The sequence below is a fragment of the Lissotriton vulgaris genome, chromosome 3_1 (genome assembly GCF_964263255.1).
Source record: "Lissotriton vulgaris chromosome 3_1, aLisVul1.2, whole genome shotgun sequence".
In the NCBI taxonomy this organism is placed as follows: Eukaryota; Metazoa; Chordata; class Amphibia; order Caudata; family Salamandridae; genus Lissotriton; species Lissotriton vulgaris.
The window spans coordinates 1618948231-1618967207 of record NC_141689.1 but is presented as its reverse complement, the minus strand read 5'-3'; the positions used below and the strand labels follow the sequence as shown (position 1 = coordinate 1618967207).

The 18977-nt window shown below is 44.1% G+C and overlaps 1 protein-coding gene across 1 annotated transcript in view; it reads right to left on the bottom strand.

The window, feature by feature from the left end:
- Window positions 1-18977, bottom strand: part of LPAR1 (lysophosphatidic acid receptor 1) — a 245919-nt gene that overhangs the window by 60257 nt on the left and 166685 nt on the right. Inside the window, exon 3 of the mRNA XM_086962103.1 lies at window positions 9620-10367. Coding sequence (XP_086818229.1) covers window positions 9620-10367 — 748 coding nt within the window. The remainder of the gene's footprint in view (window positions 1-9619; window positions 10368-18977) is intronic.

Below are 18977 nucleotides of genomic sequence, written 5' to 3'. Positions count from 1 at the left end.
GCCATACACTTATTTAAATGTATACAAGGGATAAAGGCTGTGTGGCATGGACAGTGGCAGATCCAATAACATAAGTGACACCTTGAAAAGACATCAGTACCTACTAAGTGATCAATAAATCAGAAAAGTATGGTTGTATACAATGATTACCACATAAATATGGTTGAAGATGCAACTTTTTACACCCCTCGCCCTTACACTGCTTTACAACAAGATGATGAACACATTCTGCCAGGGACTGCCAAAGAGAGAAGAATCTGCTGCATTTTTGGAGGACAGAGGTATGAAAATATGGGTCAAGCAAGTAAGACAAATCTCCCAACTGTACGAGAGGTAGACCCACACATTATAAAAAAACAAAATATATCGCTCATGCTACCGGAATAAATAGCTAGAACTGAGAGAAACTATTCAACAGCTGGAATATGAAGTTAAACTAGATTACTACACATCGAAAATATTTGTGACAGGAGAGAGTTGAAAGGCAATCAGGGTTATGAAGGCCCGCTTTGGTACACAGAGAAGAAAATAAGGTGGCTCGCTACCACAAAGCGCATTGTGGTGCCAGGTAAGAGTTGGGGAAGCTCTCTCTCACTTTGGCTTTTAATACCTTTTCCAAAGGCTCCCAAAGCGCTGTCCCTGAAGGGTTGAAGGGAGAGAGTGAAGATTAAAATGTTGATTCACAGGAAGATAACATGGATAAGAAGTACTTATCTGTCAACATACGTAATGACAGACAGAAAGACCCTGAAGGACCTTCTTGCCATCAATCACTAGATCCCCCTTGATCTGCTCAAAAAGGGAATCCTAGGTGCCAGTAAGTGCCACATTGTGTTTCCTCAGCACCTTTTTGCAGACAGACTAGACATCAACACACCGAAATTTATAGTTCGGTGCCAGTGGGCACCACCCCCCTTTTGTACCGCAGTGGGCAACTTTAAAGCACAGCTTGACCATCTTTTTCCCTCATGGAGTTTCCATGATAAATTACCTTAAGAAAGCTTTTGCATTTGCTTTGCTAGACATCACCCAGGAACACCTCATCTCTTGAGATCCCTTGAATCTACTTCTGGGTGCTGGTAAGTTTTCCTATGGGAGTCAGACGCCCCAGGGAAGAGTTCCACCACACTTCTCTCAGTGCATTTAAGAGATGAGAAGGATATGAAGACAAGCAGGTGAGAAGCCACTGGCTGATCATCTGGGATCCTGGCAGTTTTCAAGTAGGCAGAGGGTGAACCTCTTCCTGGCTATTAAGTGCAGATGACAAGTTTTAAATTCAAATCCAAAGGAAATTAAAAAGCACCCAAACAAAGCCTGGTTATCAAGTCACTGCGTATTTCGCAGCGCTGCAGGGCACCACTGTTACACCTATTGCTCATTTCAGGGTGTTATATTGCAGGTGGCAAATCAGGTTAATGTCTTGTAGCTGGTGTATAGAGCTTACTAACCCTATGTGGGGTAATGATGCGCTTAACCACGTGGATAACAATGCTGTACACCTTGTAGGGGGTTTCCTCTTGCTAAACACATATCTTCACTTCCACAGGGTTAGTGTAGTAGAGGGACACTGTTATACCCTTCTGTGCAGTAAAAGTAAAAGCAAAAAAACATTTCAAAATACTGGAAGAAAAGTAAATTTATCTTATGTTATCTCAAAACTGAACAATGATTTTAATGTTTCATTCTTTATCTTTCAAATACTTTTTACTAGGGAAACTCTGAATAGAATTTAAAAAGAATAAGGAGCTGCCAGAATACAAAGAGAAATGTTTGCCAAGGCCTAATTTACTCTCCACAGCATTCCGCCATGTGCTCGTCTGCAGAAGTCCAGAAAACAGGTGTATGGGCTTCCAGGAGAAGTGCCATGCTAAGTACACCTTCAGCCTCTGACAGCCCTTTCCAAATCACCATAAATGCTTTTGTGTGCCACGGCATGTGCTATTATGCAATAAGTGGAATGCAGGCAGCAAAACAAAAACAGCCCTTCACGTCTGCTCATCAGACATACCTCAGCAAAAATATATTGGTTGATGTGCTTTAACCGAGAAGCTGGGAGGGGTGTAGAGCAACACGTCGCAGGAGCAACACATTTGGAGGGATTTTTAAGCACACGAGATAGAGAGCTGGAAAATATGCACCCTCGTGTGTTGCTGAATATAAAGCTAAAAAGGTTGCTCCTTAAATGTGAACAGTGGAAGGACACAAGTCAGCAAACCAAAGGGGTCATAACAAGTCTGTGCTCCAGGGGAGAGGAAAACACAAATATAGGAGAGAAAGCCACTGAATAAGAAGTAAGCCAATGAGAGTGGCAAAGAAGGCAATCAATGTTAAGCAATGTGGGCGCTCCAAGCCAACCAAGTTTTTAGTATGGCCCACAACAGGCTTTTGGCTACAGAGAGCTAAATGCTGTTTGGTAGGAGAAAAATAAAAAGCTAAAATCCGCACTGTGCAATAAACAGGAAAATGTTATAGAACAAGACAGGACATAGTTGCACAGAAAACTGTGTACAATAAAAATGGGATACAAAAAAGATGCTGAAAATACGCCATTAGACAGGACCAACGTTTCATATTCTGGTGATAAGAGTTCAAAAACTGAAACACTGTCAATCCCATTATTATAAAAATGGCTCCCTTTGCCAATGCGGAGGAGAAAGATGGAATAGGTACTCAAATCACCTCTCCCTCTTCCGTTGCGTTAAACCCAGTCTGATTTGGGATGGGGGATTGGGAGACCCCATCCTTCAATAGGGTAACCTTATGAGGAGACGTGTGTATTATGCTATATATGGGGCACAGTAAAGGTGACACAAAGAGCGTGCTTGTCCATGTGCCTTTGTCTGTAATATGGTGATGATGAATGGGTAAAAGGGCTAACTAACTCATTGGCATGCGTAAAGCCCCAATTCAAATTAGGAAAACCCCAGTTCACATTGTGCAGATGTGAAATGTGCACCCACCCAATGTTTAATATAGAAGGTGCCACCCAAGCACAGGTGCAAATCTCTGCTGAACCTCCAGAGTACTTTTAAAGTCGGGCCACAGGTGTACCAGTGTTAAGCATAAAAAGGAGACAGATTATGCCCCATCGAGGTTATATTGATTACCCATGTTCAGCTTTACCCCTGTATATGAGAACACAACTCGGCAACAAAAAATGACTCTAACCAGGATGTACTCCTGGGCGGGATGCGCAGAGACACCGGAGGAACTACAGGACACCAAACACTGACAAAACAACGCTAAAACGGAAACCACACCAAGATGGTCGCAAACGCTGAGCCAGAAGGAAGCCATTACCTCCCAATTCCCGATAAATGGCCCTCCGAACATCAAAGACACCAGGAAACAGCAAGTGAGATTTGGGACAAGCCTAGTCCATACAGGATATACAGAGGAGAGAAAACTGTATTTAGGAAGTGTGAACGAGACTACGGGAAACAGACTGACCGGAAATGAGCGACTTGTACACAGAAACACTTGTTTGAAATACATGTTCTATCAAATGTTTTCCAACTGAATATCCCTACGCCAAACAAAGAGGCCTCCAACTTGTTACTTGAATCAATCATGGTTTACGCGTTAATTTCTAGTAATTGTATATTTACAAGTTTTCTAGCTTTGAAACTATCTTTTCTTGTCACATGGGTTCAACATAGGTGGGCAAAGGGCAGAGAGCTATCTGGTTGACATCATGGAGTCAGAACATCCCCGTGAAGTCACTTCCTTCTTTGTGCATCAATTCCCTGTAGGAAAAAAACCTAAATGGCATACAGGGCAGTAATATATTCAGTTGTCTCTCACTCTGTGTTCCACGCCCTTCTGGCAGCCCTCTGTGATGACGCAGTGATCCAGCACCAACTTCGCGAGCTAGCGCTTCCAAAACATCTCCACATTTGTCTGAACAATCCCTCTTCTCATAAAAACACTTTTCTTTTGTTTGCATCCAACTCGGCCAACAAAGGCCTCTGAAGAAGGGATCTGGGTGGAGCGCAGCGCTGAGGGCAGGACTGCGCACCCAGCGGGATGGACACAAAGTGCTATTGTGGTACTTTTCTGCTTAACAGCAGCAGATGTGCCTGGAAAATAAGTATGGTTTTGTCAAAGTTTGTTGTTTTCGGTACTCCGGAGGACAGCATGCCAACAACCATCATAAATTGCCCATTCTTCCAGGCCAGTCGCTCTGGCACATTCCACAAGCAAATTACGTTTAACCCACAGCATGCTATGCAGCAAATGAGAGCGACTCTTGTGACGCCACCCCATAGTCCTAAAGAGTCAGATTTTAACTTATCATGTGCCTTTAGGTGCAGCAGGTCTCACTCAGGGGTGCGACACTTGCACATTGCTGCTCGTCCAGTCGAAATTGTCCTACGTAAAAGTGTCTCATCTTTTTTCTTTTAAACTACAGGGATGCAACACCATTAGTAGCAAACGATTCATTGTTGGCTAAGCTTCAATTGGCGAGAGAATACACAGGCCCGATTATTCTGCAACCTCCCTTCTCGCTCGTGCTCAGCTCCTATCTTGAAAGCCCTTTGCTGGCTACCAGTTAGGAAACGTGCCATTTTTAGGTCGATCCTGGGCAGCGCTTGCGCTGTTCTGCCAGGCATGCTGTATTCAAGTATGGACTTGAAGCTCTGCCCATTTCCCGCCCATCTTTTCAATTGGCTCCTGTTACTGTCCTTTCTACATGGTTGCTTTTGATTCATGAATAGGTTTAGTAGTCGCTCCTTAGTATCGCCTTGTCTGCATTTGTAACATCCCATGAGGCTTTTTACTTGTGTTGTTACACGGTCTGTTTTATCTACAGTCTGTGAGCGCTATTTTCTTTAATGTCTTTATTCTAGCTGATGTTGCAGGCACGACAGGCTCTTCCTAACCCACACTGTTTTCCTGACAGTGCGGCGCACGAGCATGGACGCTATGCTTTATCTTTGAAAAATGCTCCCTGCACAGCACGGCACTTCTGCGCAAGACATGCTGCTTAACCAATGCCTTTTTTTTGTAAAGCGGCGGGCCATACTGCTCTTTCACTTTAATGGCCGTGCAACTTTCTTTAGACAAGCAGCGCCTAAAGAAAGGGGCATAGCCGGCATTAAAGTGAAAGCGCGGTATGAGGCACTTTTACAAAAAAAATAACATTTGTAAACTTAACAACAAAAGAGGTTTTTTTTGTAAAAGAGTTCCTTACTGCTCTTTTACTTTAATGGTGGCCGCGCACCTTTCTTTAGAAGTGGGACGTATAAACAAAGGGGCATGGACACCATTAAACTGAAAGCGCAGGATTGGGTGCTTTTAGAAACAAGCATTTGCTACATGTCTCACATCTGCAAGAGTTTAAGCTGTTGGCATTGTAAATGACAATGCCTTTTATTTATGTTTTAACCCCTTAACTGTGGCGTTAGCGGGCGGGGCTTAGATGTCCAACGGACGAGCGCAGTACCAGGGAGGTAGTGCATGTGTTGGGCGCTGGCCGACGCAAGCACCGAAGTGGTTAAAAACAACACATAAATAAAAGGCATTGTCATTTACAATGCAAATAGCTCAAACTCTCACAAATGCAAGACCTATTGCATTGCAAAAGCTAGTCAAATTGTGCTGACTGACTCATTAGGTGCTAACCAAAAGGCTTCCTGACTACCTGCACAACGGATTCAGTCAACATCAGCCTACGTGATTGCTTAGATCGCCAAATCAAGCTTTACTAAAGATCCCTTGTGTCCGCACTTCCAGATTTGGTGGCAGATCTTTCTCATATCTTGACCCACTTCACTGGAACAAGCTTCCTTTGCATGTCCGGTTGTGCCAGGCTCCTTCAAAATTTAAAAAAACTTCTAAAGACGTGGCTGTTTTAACTGGTCTACCTCTACTTGCAGTTTTGGTTGCTAAGCGCTAAAATACACCTCTGGGTGCGAGTTGTTTTGCGCTAGCAAATGCCTATAACATAACAAAACATAGCTCTAGTTTTGGTCAAAACCTTTAAGTTTCCGTCATGTGGCATGCTAGTTTTTAATATTGCATAAATCACGGAACATTCCCTGGGTTCAACTTCGAACTTTCATGGGTTTCTTCATGCATCCCATGGTTTTCCAACAACCCTCACTGCCTCTGGTCCATATCTTGTCCCTAAACAACTCTTCCTTCTGCATTTATCCAATAATATGCACGAATGGGGTCTTTACAGTTGTACCACTGAGATTTTGAGTAAACAGATGTATTTGGTCCCAAAATATCTGCTTGTTATTTCCTATATTAATATCTGACTTCTGCACACATCATCCACACGTAGTTGGATCTCCGACCTATGCCATGTATAGCCAGTAGATGCCCGACCTTTGCCAGAGATGCCTATCTAAAGCAATGGGTGGACTGATGACCATATGTCATGAGCAACACAATGCATAGAATCATCACCACTATGCCTAAGATTACCATTGCTATGCCAGGAATAAACAGGGGAATGGCAGTGAGGACCACCTTCTGTCCTGACAGCAATTGCACCAGGGAGAGGCGAAATCATGCCAACAAAGCCCACCATTTTGCCAGGAGTTCCAAACATTAAGTCATAGGTAACAGCCACTATGCCTATGATGCCCAACAGTATGCAAAAATGTACCCAAATGATCACAATACACCAAGATCACTAGTATGCTGTTGATGTCCACTATTATGTCAAAGCTGCTCACACTGTGCGGAAACAACCTTTAGATGCAGGAGCAACAATTGTGAAACGGATAATTACAAAGGTGTTAGTGAAAATCACAGCCATGGCTGCCTAGGGTGGGCAACAAAATGCAAAGAATAAACTCCATTAGCCAAGAGAAAGCGATATTGCCAGCAGAAACAAAACCGTCCGTACTCAATCTGTCGTGGCACTGGATGCTGTGGATTACAAAATTCTCCTCCATTATCCTAAAGATTTGATGGACTTTGAGGGAGTAGTGCCACAATGGGCTAGCCCATTCTTAGCCTTCCAAGCCTACTAGGTGAAATTCATTTCAATCATGTGACCCTCCACCACCATCACACATTGGTTTGCCCAACTTGAGCATACATAGCCACAGTCACTATTCATATGTACATAGCCCCCTTAGCAACCCTCTTTGGCAAATACAAACTAGAACTTTAGGTGTCTGGAAATTCCCCATCATTTACTAAAGAGATAAGGAGGTTATCAAGCACTCAAAGTGTCTTGTGGAAATAAAAGACTGAAAGCAATCAAATTGCCCCTGCGGTTCTGCTGGTGAGCCTCTTGTGACCCTCAATGCGGACGACTCAATCTGCAAGTCTTTCTTCATCTCTTTGTACTACGGTCGACACAGTTATGCAGTACCTCTTCTATAGTCTGTTAAATATCCTAATAGAAGGTAAAATAAGCTTTTGTCCATTTAGGAATGGATTTCGGGTGGGTTGGTAAGCCCAATGTGGCCAATAATGGGAGATTACAAAACTTCTTAGAATACCACTGTATGCCATGGTACAAACCCACCAGTCTATAATCTTAACACTTGAACAAGTAGAAGGCTAGCGCTCCCTAAATTTGCAGTCCCAGGGGAAAAATGCTAGAATAAAAGAGCTCTTCACACACACTTCATGTTTGAAGACTCTTCCGCCTCCCTCTATCTGGAACAAAACCATATCAAGGTAGAAAGCGCCTGCAAATCAATCTGTTCTGCTTGGTCTATGAACTTCCACTACACTTGGTCAAGAACTCAAACTTAAACCCAGGACTTTGAAGATTTGTGTTAGTTGCCTCTTGTCTGCTCCCATTGATCATCTTCCAGTCATATCCCCCATCCCTTTTCGCACCCTCTCACAGCCTCACTGTAGTGTAGGTATTTTACAAATCAGTTAAATAAAAAAAATGCAAACAGTGAGTGCTTCACTAAAACAGTTTTACACTTTGGTTCTCAAATGACCAACTTAGTCACAGCCAGTTGTGCAGCACTTAAGTCTCATCTTAGTTGTAGCACAGATTTATTTAATTTTAGCAATATGCGAGCATGCAGTACTTGACAGCGCTAAGCTTAGAGAACCATAATGTCGAAATATGTGGAGGCAAAATCAAGTATGTTCTTATCAGTGATAAAGGTGTTCCTTCTGAAACAAGGAACTTGAAATGTCACTGTTTCTCTCCTCCCTCCTCTCTGCGTTCGCTGTTTTCTATCTTTTGTAGGCGAACCATGATCCACGTGTATAGGGCTACGTTGACTAGCATGTAGGCAGCCATTTTGTTTGGAACGGTTTAGAAATGTTCTTCTGGGCTGCTTTTGTCACTGTGGTGTACAAGTATTTTTCCCTCTTGTGGGGTTTGTTCAAGGATGGCATCACAGCAAGGAAAACTGCCCCTCCCCCCAATCTCTTCTGTATGATAAAATATGGGCATATTCGGGGTGGAGCTGACCACTCTGCACGTTCTTCACAGCAGGGACTGCAATGCCCCTTTTGCGCAAGTTTCAAAACCTGCATTCAGAAAATGACCCAGCTAAAGAAATGATGACGGGTAAATTAAATGCATGCTTTAAATTTATTTTTGAGAGCCAAAATTGACATAAATGACAACAATATGGAAGATTACCAGCAATTGTCACATCAGTTCATTGGCAGTGTTGCCAACAGTAATGTATAAAAAGGCTTTATAAACTGAAATGCCTTTAGGCGAGTAATACATCGAAGCCATAGCTGCAATGTCCCTAACAGCAAGGTGCTAATTTTTGTAATAAGCCTCCACAGCGCAGTATATCAGATCACTCAAATATCAGCTTTAAATGCATTTTGGAAATTCAACCATTTTTCACCAAAATCAGCTTATGAGTTCTGAAAAGCCACATTTTTTTTATCTTGAATACATGCTATTAATTTTTTGTATACTTATATAAATTCAACTTACCAAACGTTTTTAATATACTAGCCTGTGCTTCACACAGGAGAGTTCCACACATGCAGTTAGAGATGTACTAGTAATACATGACCTACACGCTGGAGAAGCCTGTTCTAGAAGGAACAGGGTGCAGGGAAGCAGCAGTACATGAGGTTTCTGCCAGTACATTAAACACGGTGGAGGTGCGGGGAAGAGCGAGCGGGGGACCTTGATGAAACCTGCACTCTAAACTGAATTTGTATGTGATTTTACTATGCACATTTCTAAACTTAAACTGTTCAATGTTATGCCTTTAAATTTCACAGGAAGTCTAGCACTGGCATCAGTTGTTTCATATATATAGATATATATACACAGGAAAGACTGGAAAGTGGACCTCCAACAAGCGACTTCAGATGAGAGGTAGAAGGGGGACTTGGTCAACAGAGAGCTTCAGGCTGTGTTTTGAACCAGGAACTAATGTCTAGTTAACAAGCATTCACAAACTGAGCATGAGTTTTTGCTTCACATGCTGGTTGGGATCCCAACATCTTTTCCCTTGTGTGGCTAGTAAAAATAACATTATTGAGGACATACTGATTAAGAATCAGCCACAACTCTAAAACCATTTTGGAGCAAAATGAATACTCTGGAATATTTGTGGCAGTCGATTACAATCATTAAGCAAACAAATACAAAATAAAGAGAATGTGAAAGCAATTAGGAGGAAGAGTATGGTAAACAAATCATACTTACCAAGAACAATTGCAACAGTCTTCAGGAGACTCATCATTGTGTCGCGATTCCTGCGGGGACCTGAACTATGCCTGGACATCCTCATAGTCCTCTGCCGGACGTAGACAAAGATGTGAGCGTATAGGACTACCATAACTACGAAAGTGACCAAGTTGAAAATGGCCCAGAAGACCAAGTAAGAGTCACTGTAGAGCGGAGCCATGCTAGAGCAGTGCTCAAGGTCGCAGATGCAGTTCCAGCCCACGCTGGGTATTGCCCCCATCACAATGGCCATAGTCCAAATGACAACAATGACCACCACCACACGCCGATTGCTCATCCTCGTATGCAGCTGCATTCGAAACACCGTAATGTGCCTCTCAATAGCAATGGCGAGCAAGTTGGCAACAGATGCCGTCAGGCTCGTGTCAATGAGTCCCTGGCGGAGCAGCCATGTGCTGACAGTCAACCTTCTTGTGTTTGGTCCTGTGTTGAACATCAGGTAAAAGTACGCCAGCCCGGCAAAGAAGTCTGCGGCTGCCAAATTAGCCATAAGGTAATAAATAGGAAAGTGGAAACGGCGGTTGACGTAAATCGCCACCATGACCAGAAAGTTGGCCAGCATGATGAAGATGCAGACAGTGATTCCCAATCCCATCACAAGTTTGCTCACAGTGTTCCATTCCGTTGCTAGATACTTCCCACTCCGGTTGTAGAAGAAGGTTATTGTTTCATTGTAGAAGCATTGTTGTTCACTCATTGCTGTAGCCTACATCAACCAAAAAAAAGCAAGAACAAACTCTGATCATTTAAGAATTACCAAGAGAAACACTTTATGTCAAATTACTCTACACAGATCTCTAACTGGCAGCAAATCACACATGACAACGTACACCCAAGTTACAGTGATGAGTTAGAACATACACAACCTGATATGATGAGCTTGATTTGAAAAGGCAAACACATTTTTAATCATGAATCCATTATGCTTTGGCATTTGATGTCTGAATAAATGTCATCCATTGATGATTATGGACTGTTTATTTTGAAGACTGACATTTTTTTTTCCAAACCATTAAGATTTAAAGTCCATATGGACAAAACACTGGTGCGGTAACTGGTAATCAGAGTCAAAAGCCAGGCTAATCTTGTACCCAAATTGATTATTTCCGATGTTATGTTTAGAAGGCATAGTTACTATTACAACGCATGTATAACTCATTTAAGCTCAATTGTTGCTAATTTAATTGGTATAGAACATTAACCAATAGGCTTTGAACTTATTCTTCTCACTTTTTGGCCACACCTGGCTTGTTTAGAAATACTGCAAAAGAAACTAGTACAGGTGTGTTTTTAAAAAAAATGGACTGGCTACTACCAGGTGAGGGAAGGAGTGCTCAGTCTTATAGTATATTCACTAAAAAGCAGTATGATGGTAAATGTATACCCTTTGCAAAGAGTAGCATTGAGCTGGATTCTCAGGTCTACTATTTAACTAACTGCTTGACCCTGGCAAATTATACTCTGCGTATACCTCTCCCCACTGAGCTGACAATATGTCAGCACTTTGAAAGGCGCTGATAGGAAGAATTTTTTAAAAATGGGCTACTCCCAGGACATGTACCCAGCGTGTTATTCATCGACACATCCAGGCCTGTTTATAGGAAGGTGACTGGATTTGCATCTCAATTGATAAACGTGCTCCTAATCATGCATTGTGCAGGATCTGCAGCTTTGCCTTACAACCACAGACAGCTCATAAAAGGCTGAAGGAGGAGGGTTGCTTGGCTCCAAAAGCGAACAGAAATGCTGGACAATCGGCATCTTTGAATGCCTCTGTGTGGGCAGCAGGACAGGAGCCGTGATTGCAGGTAAACCTGCAAAATGTGGGCTGGCTGGCCATGCTAAGCCAGGAACAAGTTGTTGGTGAGGGGACTCTCATCAAGAGTGGCCCTCTTAAGGTTGCACAGAGAGTCAGCGGCAGACTCATGAGTGACACATGCCGTATGGTATAGGAGTTCTGGTTTCACACTCTCCTGATGCGGTGCTCCTGTTAATGTGCCAATTGTCAGAATTGCCCTTGGATGTTAGCGGGTCCCATGGCCAGTTGTTTTCAGACTGTGCAGGGACTGCACTTGCGTAACAATTCGAAGTGACTCTTCAGTTTCTCCTCCCAACCTGCTCTGAATCCCTTGCCTCTCAGCAGTCTCCTCTCATTGATTTAAGAACCGGAACGTCTGGTCTGTTTACTCTGGTCCTTAAGACAAAATGTAATACTCCATCGAGGCATTCTCCACTCTGGAATGCAACGATAACAGAGTGGAGAATATTGACAGTTCACGGAGCGAATACTTTGTGGATCAGTTGGGGAGGTGAATGCTTTGGGAAGGACCCTGTCCTCTGAATGGCAGCTCCTGTTACGTTATTATATTAATAAATCCTCAATGCTCACGTTGCCTGGTCTCTGCTTCCTATTGCGCTTTACAAATGCTGTATGATTGGTTATTGATGCCTGCTCGCTGCTCAGACCACCATATAGTAGCTGGTGACGAGGATGGGATTCCATCCTCGTCGCCAAAATGTGGCATATTCTCCACAAAAGAGACGTGGGTACAGGTAAGGAAAACTATTTTATTGGTAAATAAGGAGTCACCGGCTTGGGATACCACACTATGACCATCAATTGCAAGGTCGGGCACGCACTCACACATTCACACAAAATTCAGCACATGGACGCACAAGCTCTCTGCCAACTAACAACAAAATTGCTTTTCTTTTGTTTTTTTTGTTTGTTCTGGGTCGACTTACGTTGAAGACAGCACACCCTACCTTACAAATATAGAGTGATTGGTCCCTGTGCTGTTAGTCACAATGTGGTGCAGGGCCTGCAATGTCCTTATAAGCGAGCCATCCTTTCATTATGAAAATACGCCTCTACTGAATGATTTCCCTGTGGCTCAGCCGGGGGTAAGCATACTGGCATTCAGCAGTCAGAGACTAGCGCTGACAGGCTTTGCTCTGACAGCCCCATTGTTAGAATCACTACCCTCCAAACCTGTTCCAGCCCCTGCTCCAAATCCCTGGTTAGGGGTACCCTCCCGGAGGAAAGAGAAGTGCAGGTCCTAAGCGGGAGGAAATCAACACACCAGGTATAGTGCCGGCTCATTTACGCACTGTTTGGGATCTAGGTGGGGTGGGCTGGGGGAGGCAGCTACATATCGTTTGCCTTTATGGCTTTCGATCTATGTTACGTGCAACTCCCAAATCCCCATTGTGTAAACTTTTCATTCAATAAATTAAGGCGGACACAGTCTAGCAAACAATAAGAGTGGCGCACTACTGCGTGCTCGCCCCTCTTGTGGTCACACAAACCCCACAATCCTGTTTCTTTTTGTGTTGCGACCCTCCCCACCCTCCCAGGTAAATCCACTCGCACCTTGATTGTCCCGACGACATATCTCGATAGAGCTGGGAAGTTGAAAACAAGACAATCCTGTCAGCTCAACTCCCAGACCCCCCCTAACGTTCACAAACGGGGTTAAACGGATTAACGATGGAACACAGGCCGAGGCAAATATTCTACAGAGACAACACATCGATAGTATAATGCAGCAAGTTACAAATTAATTCGATAGCGCCAAAAGTAACAAAAACAACCGTTTCAGAGCGCTTCACATTTGACTGGCGAGAAAGTCTGTATAAACATTACATTCTGAGAAAGGTCCAGAAAGGGACAGCACAGGCGAAGGACAGGGTGTTGTTTGGTGCTCAAATGCCCTGCAGTTGATAGCACGACCCAGGCACAGTGTCCTGCTTTACCTCTAACCTAGTCTCGAGACCTAGTTATCTCTCGCGCCTGCCTCCTCTGGAATCTGCAATGAGCAGACGAAACGGCGTCTGGCTCAGCCGCTGAACACTCACTGACACTATTCCATGCAAAGCGTCTCCGAAGGCGCAAGCCTGTTTGTACATGGAAAGTAATAAGCGTGTATGGAGACACTTCTATTGAACTTTAGACCAATAAAAACCTAAGGCATGCTTCATCACAAAACAATTAAACATTTACTGAGGTGGTGCCATTCCCGACACTGTTAATAATTTATTTTGCTATCACTTACATTATATTTCGTATTGCGGTAAAAAAAAAAGCAGTTGGACACTTTTCTCAACTATAAGGTGTTTGGTGTATCGACCCTGGAAAGGTGAACAGCCCGCACTTATCACCATCTCTAATATCAAGGGCCAATAGAATTATGCGGTTGTGCATAAGTAACGTTTTCCCCATAGTTATGGCTCTGCGAATTACCACAGAATCCATCATCACCTGCATAATCTTCATATTTTAATAAAAAACGTATTCTAGTCTTTCTAGCGCAAACGGATCTAAATCAACGAACGGTATATTCTACTTAATTCGCTTCGAACTGGACTGAACAAGCATACCGCCCCATACCACCGAGAGTCTTAACTTATGAAACAAACGCACGTCACTCCCACATGCAAGCATCTTTTAAGTGCAGGGAAATGAACAGACCCGACTGAAATAGAGCGAACTGGCTGGTGATTACCGTGTTTAAACTAAGAAAACTTCCGAGCAGGAGGTCTGCAGGAGTGAAGGAATAGCGGGGAACTATTTTTATTGCCGGAAGGTACAGTCCACAGGAGACGACGAGCCTGTCGCGAGCTATGATTATGTCCTCGGAGAGTCGCCTACCAAACCAGGCAGGGCGTGTCGTCTCGCTTCCGCCTCATCCCCAGTCAATTTCTGAAGAGAAGAAAGGTGGCTGTCGGGGCTGGGAGCTGCAAGGAAGCAGGCATGGGCTCAGGGGCGGAGCTTAGTCGGTGAGAATCAGAGGGTATGAATCTTACATTTCCCAACTAACAAGTGGGAAAAACCAACACAGGCGATTCTGGGCCCTTAGTCCCAACTACAAAGCGGAGGGGGCATCTCACACCACAGGGGTATCCCACTCCACAGGGGGTATCCCACACCACAGGGGGCATCTCATATCACAGGGGGTATCCGACACCACAGGGGGCATCTCACACCACAGGGGGCATCTCACACCACAGGGGGCATCTCACACCACAGGGGGTATCCCACACCACAGGGGGCATCTCACATCACAGGGGGTATCCGACACCACAGGGGGCATCTCACACCACAGGGGGCATCTCACACCACAGGGGGCATCTCACACCACAGGAGGCATCTCACACCACAGGGGGTATCCCACACCACAAACACCTGTCCACTCCCGATGCTACACGCATGCCTTGGCTCCCGAAAGGCTTTTTAACCTCCAACTCCCAGCGTCATAAGTGGAGCCAGAGTTGTGTGGTCACCATTACAAAAAGTAACGGGAGTGACAAGGCAGGTCTGTCATGGGAGGGGCTGTGGTAAGCCATCCTTGATTACTGTAAAGATGAGAAGAGAGAAGCAGGCCTGCTTCACATTAGAGGGTGCTCCCCCGATGGCCTGCTGCCTGAAGAATTCCAATTTGAAAGCCCCTACTAATGATGGTGGACTCGACTTTCCCCCATTTAATAGGTAGACAAAATGGTGTTGCTGGAGAAACAAACCACACAACTAACTTTTACCGATTTCTTTATCGGAAATATAAATCCCTTTTCGAGCAATAACAAATCCACTTTCACCAGAAGAATTCTCCAGCAAAATGGGGGAAACCTTGCAGCAAATTAGTGCTTCCCGTGGGGAAAAATGGCACGGTGTAAATGCACACATTTAAAGACTTGCACAGACCACAGGCCCTTGTTGTCCACCACAATTGACAGCCAACACTGTACACTTTGAAACATTTTAGAAAGTGTATTTACACACAGGAGACCACTAGTAAAAAGAGTAATTTATATTCCCACAAGCACCTATTTTATAAAGCAAAATATCTCTATGCCAACACCTTTCTATCAGTTTCCACATGCCCAAATGGTTTAAATCATAAATGTCCGGAGATTTCTCTTGAGGCAAGATTTCGACTATCCAAATGTATGCTCCTTTGCAAATATTTAGTGAGTCTAACCGTGCTTTCACAGAAACACTTCTGCCAATCAATTAAGCATCCACAAAGCAGCTAATGCACCTGCCTGTAGGTTTTAATCCAGTATTAAAACACTATTGACATAATTCCAGAATATGTATGTAAAGACCAGAGAGCAGAGCAGAAACCAGGCTCAGCTGCCGGAAGTACTGCAGGATCAGAGAACCACTGCCCCCTGGCTGGACTGAGGTGCAAAGTCTGAGCCAAGTACTAGAGAAGTAAGGACTCCCACTGTCCAATAATGTACCCACAAGCAGGGCCTCTGGGAAACACATTGCCACCAGGAGAAACAAATGGACTATCATTCTCTCAACGGTCTTTCAATACAATCACCCGCTCCACCGCAGAGCTTAAATGTCACTGGTACTACTGATCTGTGCTGTGACTGCAGAGCCATGTTTTTTTTTTTTTTGAGGGGGGGGGGGGCTTCCTGTCAAACGAGGACCTTTAAAATTGTAAACATATTTCTTGGTTTATTACTGACCCTGTTTTCAGGTACAGCACACGTTTTCATCAGGGGTGATAGTAACAACATTACTACTACTAACCATCACACTCCAACAAGTGTGATCATTCTGACTATTTCAGGCCCCCAAAGCTACAAGAACGGCTAATAGTAATTTTTTGAATTTACATTAAATTACTGATTACCTGTTGCTGTGGTCATCTTTAAATTATCAAGACAGTGCCCCCTTGTGGCAGACTGTCAAGCTCCGTTGTTGATAATTAAGTGCAAGTGCCGAGCCCCGGAAACCACCGGCTCAAATTAAGCACTGTCCACATTGTGGCCATCCTTTTGTATTTGACCAGTGCATTTTTCCATCTCGGCTGTCTACACCCACAACTGCCCCCTCCCGACAGCCTGGAACATCAGCTTGACTGGAAGGCACGCTGCCATCTGAGATAAGGGTTTCAAGGCCTCACTACTGGTGTTATCTGTGCACGTGCTAGCAGAGCCCCTGTTTCTGAGTGATGGGGGTCGGGGAGGTGGCGGCTTGCTTCCCGGTTGCTCGTTTCATTTGCAAGATTCCAGAATTAAGTGTTCAATTTATAATTAACATATCAAAAAACATGCTATCAAAAATGCCTGCATGCGCCCAAATAGTTGAGTGCTACACTGGCGCGAGACAGGAGGGGCGCCAAAAGAGGCGGAAAGATACGGGAAAGGGAAGGCGGTCAGTAGTTTACGTCATGGTGGTCACCAGGGAAACACCAGGCTATTACCTTGAAAAGGGTTCACAAATGGAGCAGCGGTGCAAACTGCTTCTCTGTCAAGCCCTTGCAACAGGACAAAGCAGGATGTGTGTCGCGGGAAAGGGCAACATAGGAGCATGCCAAAAAAGCGCGCGTGAACCCCCGACCGAGCCTCAATACCCTCTCCTTTCATGCCACTCCACTGGTGCAGGGTACCCAATTAAAGGCCTTAATTTGTATTTTTTTTTGTTCTTTCCCGTTCTGAGAATAGTCTTGAGAGCCTGTGCGTCTGTGTATACGGCTTTAGAGATGCCCAGCTTCGACAGGGAGCAATGCTGCCCCCAGCCCATTCCACCTCCTTTCGCGCCATTGCGCCACCCACAAAGTGTCTACAGAAGTTCAAACTTCGGCTAGTTTCATAGAGAGAAGAAAAAACAGAACACAAGGGAACCCTGCTTTCAAAGCTGGTGCACCGTACAATGAAAGCTTTCTTTCACACTGGAGTTTGGAAAATGTTTAAGACTGAGCAGGAAATAATACTGCTTGTCTGTACCCTCCCCGAAGCACACTTAAAACCACCCAATTAAAATACCCCCTTCGATGGAGCCTATAGGTATCCATATGTTTACGTTTCCGGGCAGCAGCGATGCAGAGGCTTGGAAAAAAACAACTCCATGAAACAAAAAATGCTCTCCTTAGCAGATTTGGAGCTAGCTTAGTTTCCTGAGGCCAACTAGTCTGCTAAAGAAATAGTCTGTCAGTGAAAAAAAGCATCAGCAAAACTAACCGGTCTCGACTTTCTAATGGGAATGCTGAGCTATTGGATTTGCCAATGTTTTTCTGTAAAGTATTTTTTTTTAAAGTGAAGAAAAACACATTTCAACATACTGGAGGAGAAGTAAACACACAGCTTTTGAAATCTCAAGCCTGCATGGAAAATTCAATGTTTTCAATCTTTATAAATATCACGGTTTATACTTTTCACTCAGGAAACTAAGAACATCATATAAAAAGGATAAAGAAGTGTCAATTGTGAAGGGAAATGCTTGCCAGGCCTATTTTATGTCCCCCGAGGTTCAGCCATCAGCCCTTTGTGCCACTGCGGTAGCCCAGGGAGCAGCTTTATGGGCCTTTAATAGAAGTCAAACACACAAAAGGTGATGAGAGGATTGCTTGCAGTAAGTCTAACCACTGGCAATTGCTCAGGGTAGCATTCCAATCCGTCATTCTATTTCCTAACATGCCACCTCAGTGTGGGCCCAGCCTATGCAAATCAGTCTTGGCCCTGCTTGAATATAGCAATCCAGGTCCTCCCTGACCTAGAACACAAGTAACCCAAGACAGCTTTTGCCTTCATTGGGGCTCCTCAGTTGGGTGTAGCTTGATTGTGGTGGCACAATGAATCCAAGTCTGGGAATACCCTTGCCACTTAAAGCGATACACCAAAAACACAAAAGGTGATGGGAGGAATGCTGGCAATAACTCTAACTGGCAATCGCTAGGGGTATGTTTCCAATCCATCCTTCCTCTGCCACCATGCCACCTCAGTTTGATCCCAGCCATATGCACATCAGTATTGACCCTGTTCCAATAGGAACAGTCCACCCTAAACTGCCAGTCCAGGTCAGGTTCTCCCATTTAGTGTCTCCTTTGAAAGCCAAGCAGCATAGACAGGGTTCAAGGAGGGTCCATGTCTAGTGGATTCAACGTAGAGTTTTAAGTGTCAAAGAATGAATATTTGGCAAAAGAAAAGGAACATTTGAGAAGAAAATGCCAAAAGCACCAGCTCCTTAATCAATATTTGGCTCATAATCTGTCAATGTTGTAATGAGTGTCATTAATTTGAGCTTCCCACTGAAAAGCATTGGACTGGATTCAAGTTCTGATAATATTCCTTTATTTGCTAAAAGCAAGGGTAAAATGAGGATGGATCCTCCAAATGACAGAACTATGTTGCAATGGTATGTTCGTCTCTCCACTAAATGCCATTGCTTTTCCTGTATCTTCTGAGAATGAAAGAAAGCAGTATCTAAAAGAACATTGCTTAATAATTAGCACTGAAGAAAAACGGATCACCTGTGGCAGCTGTTCTTCAGAAGTGATGCCATCTTTATTTGCGTGTAGAA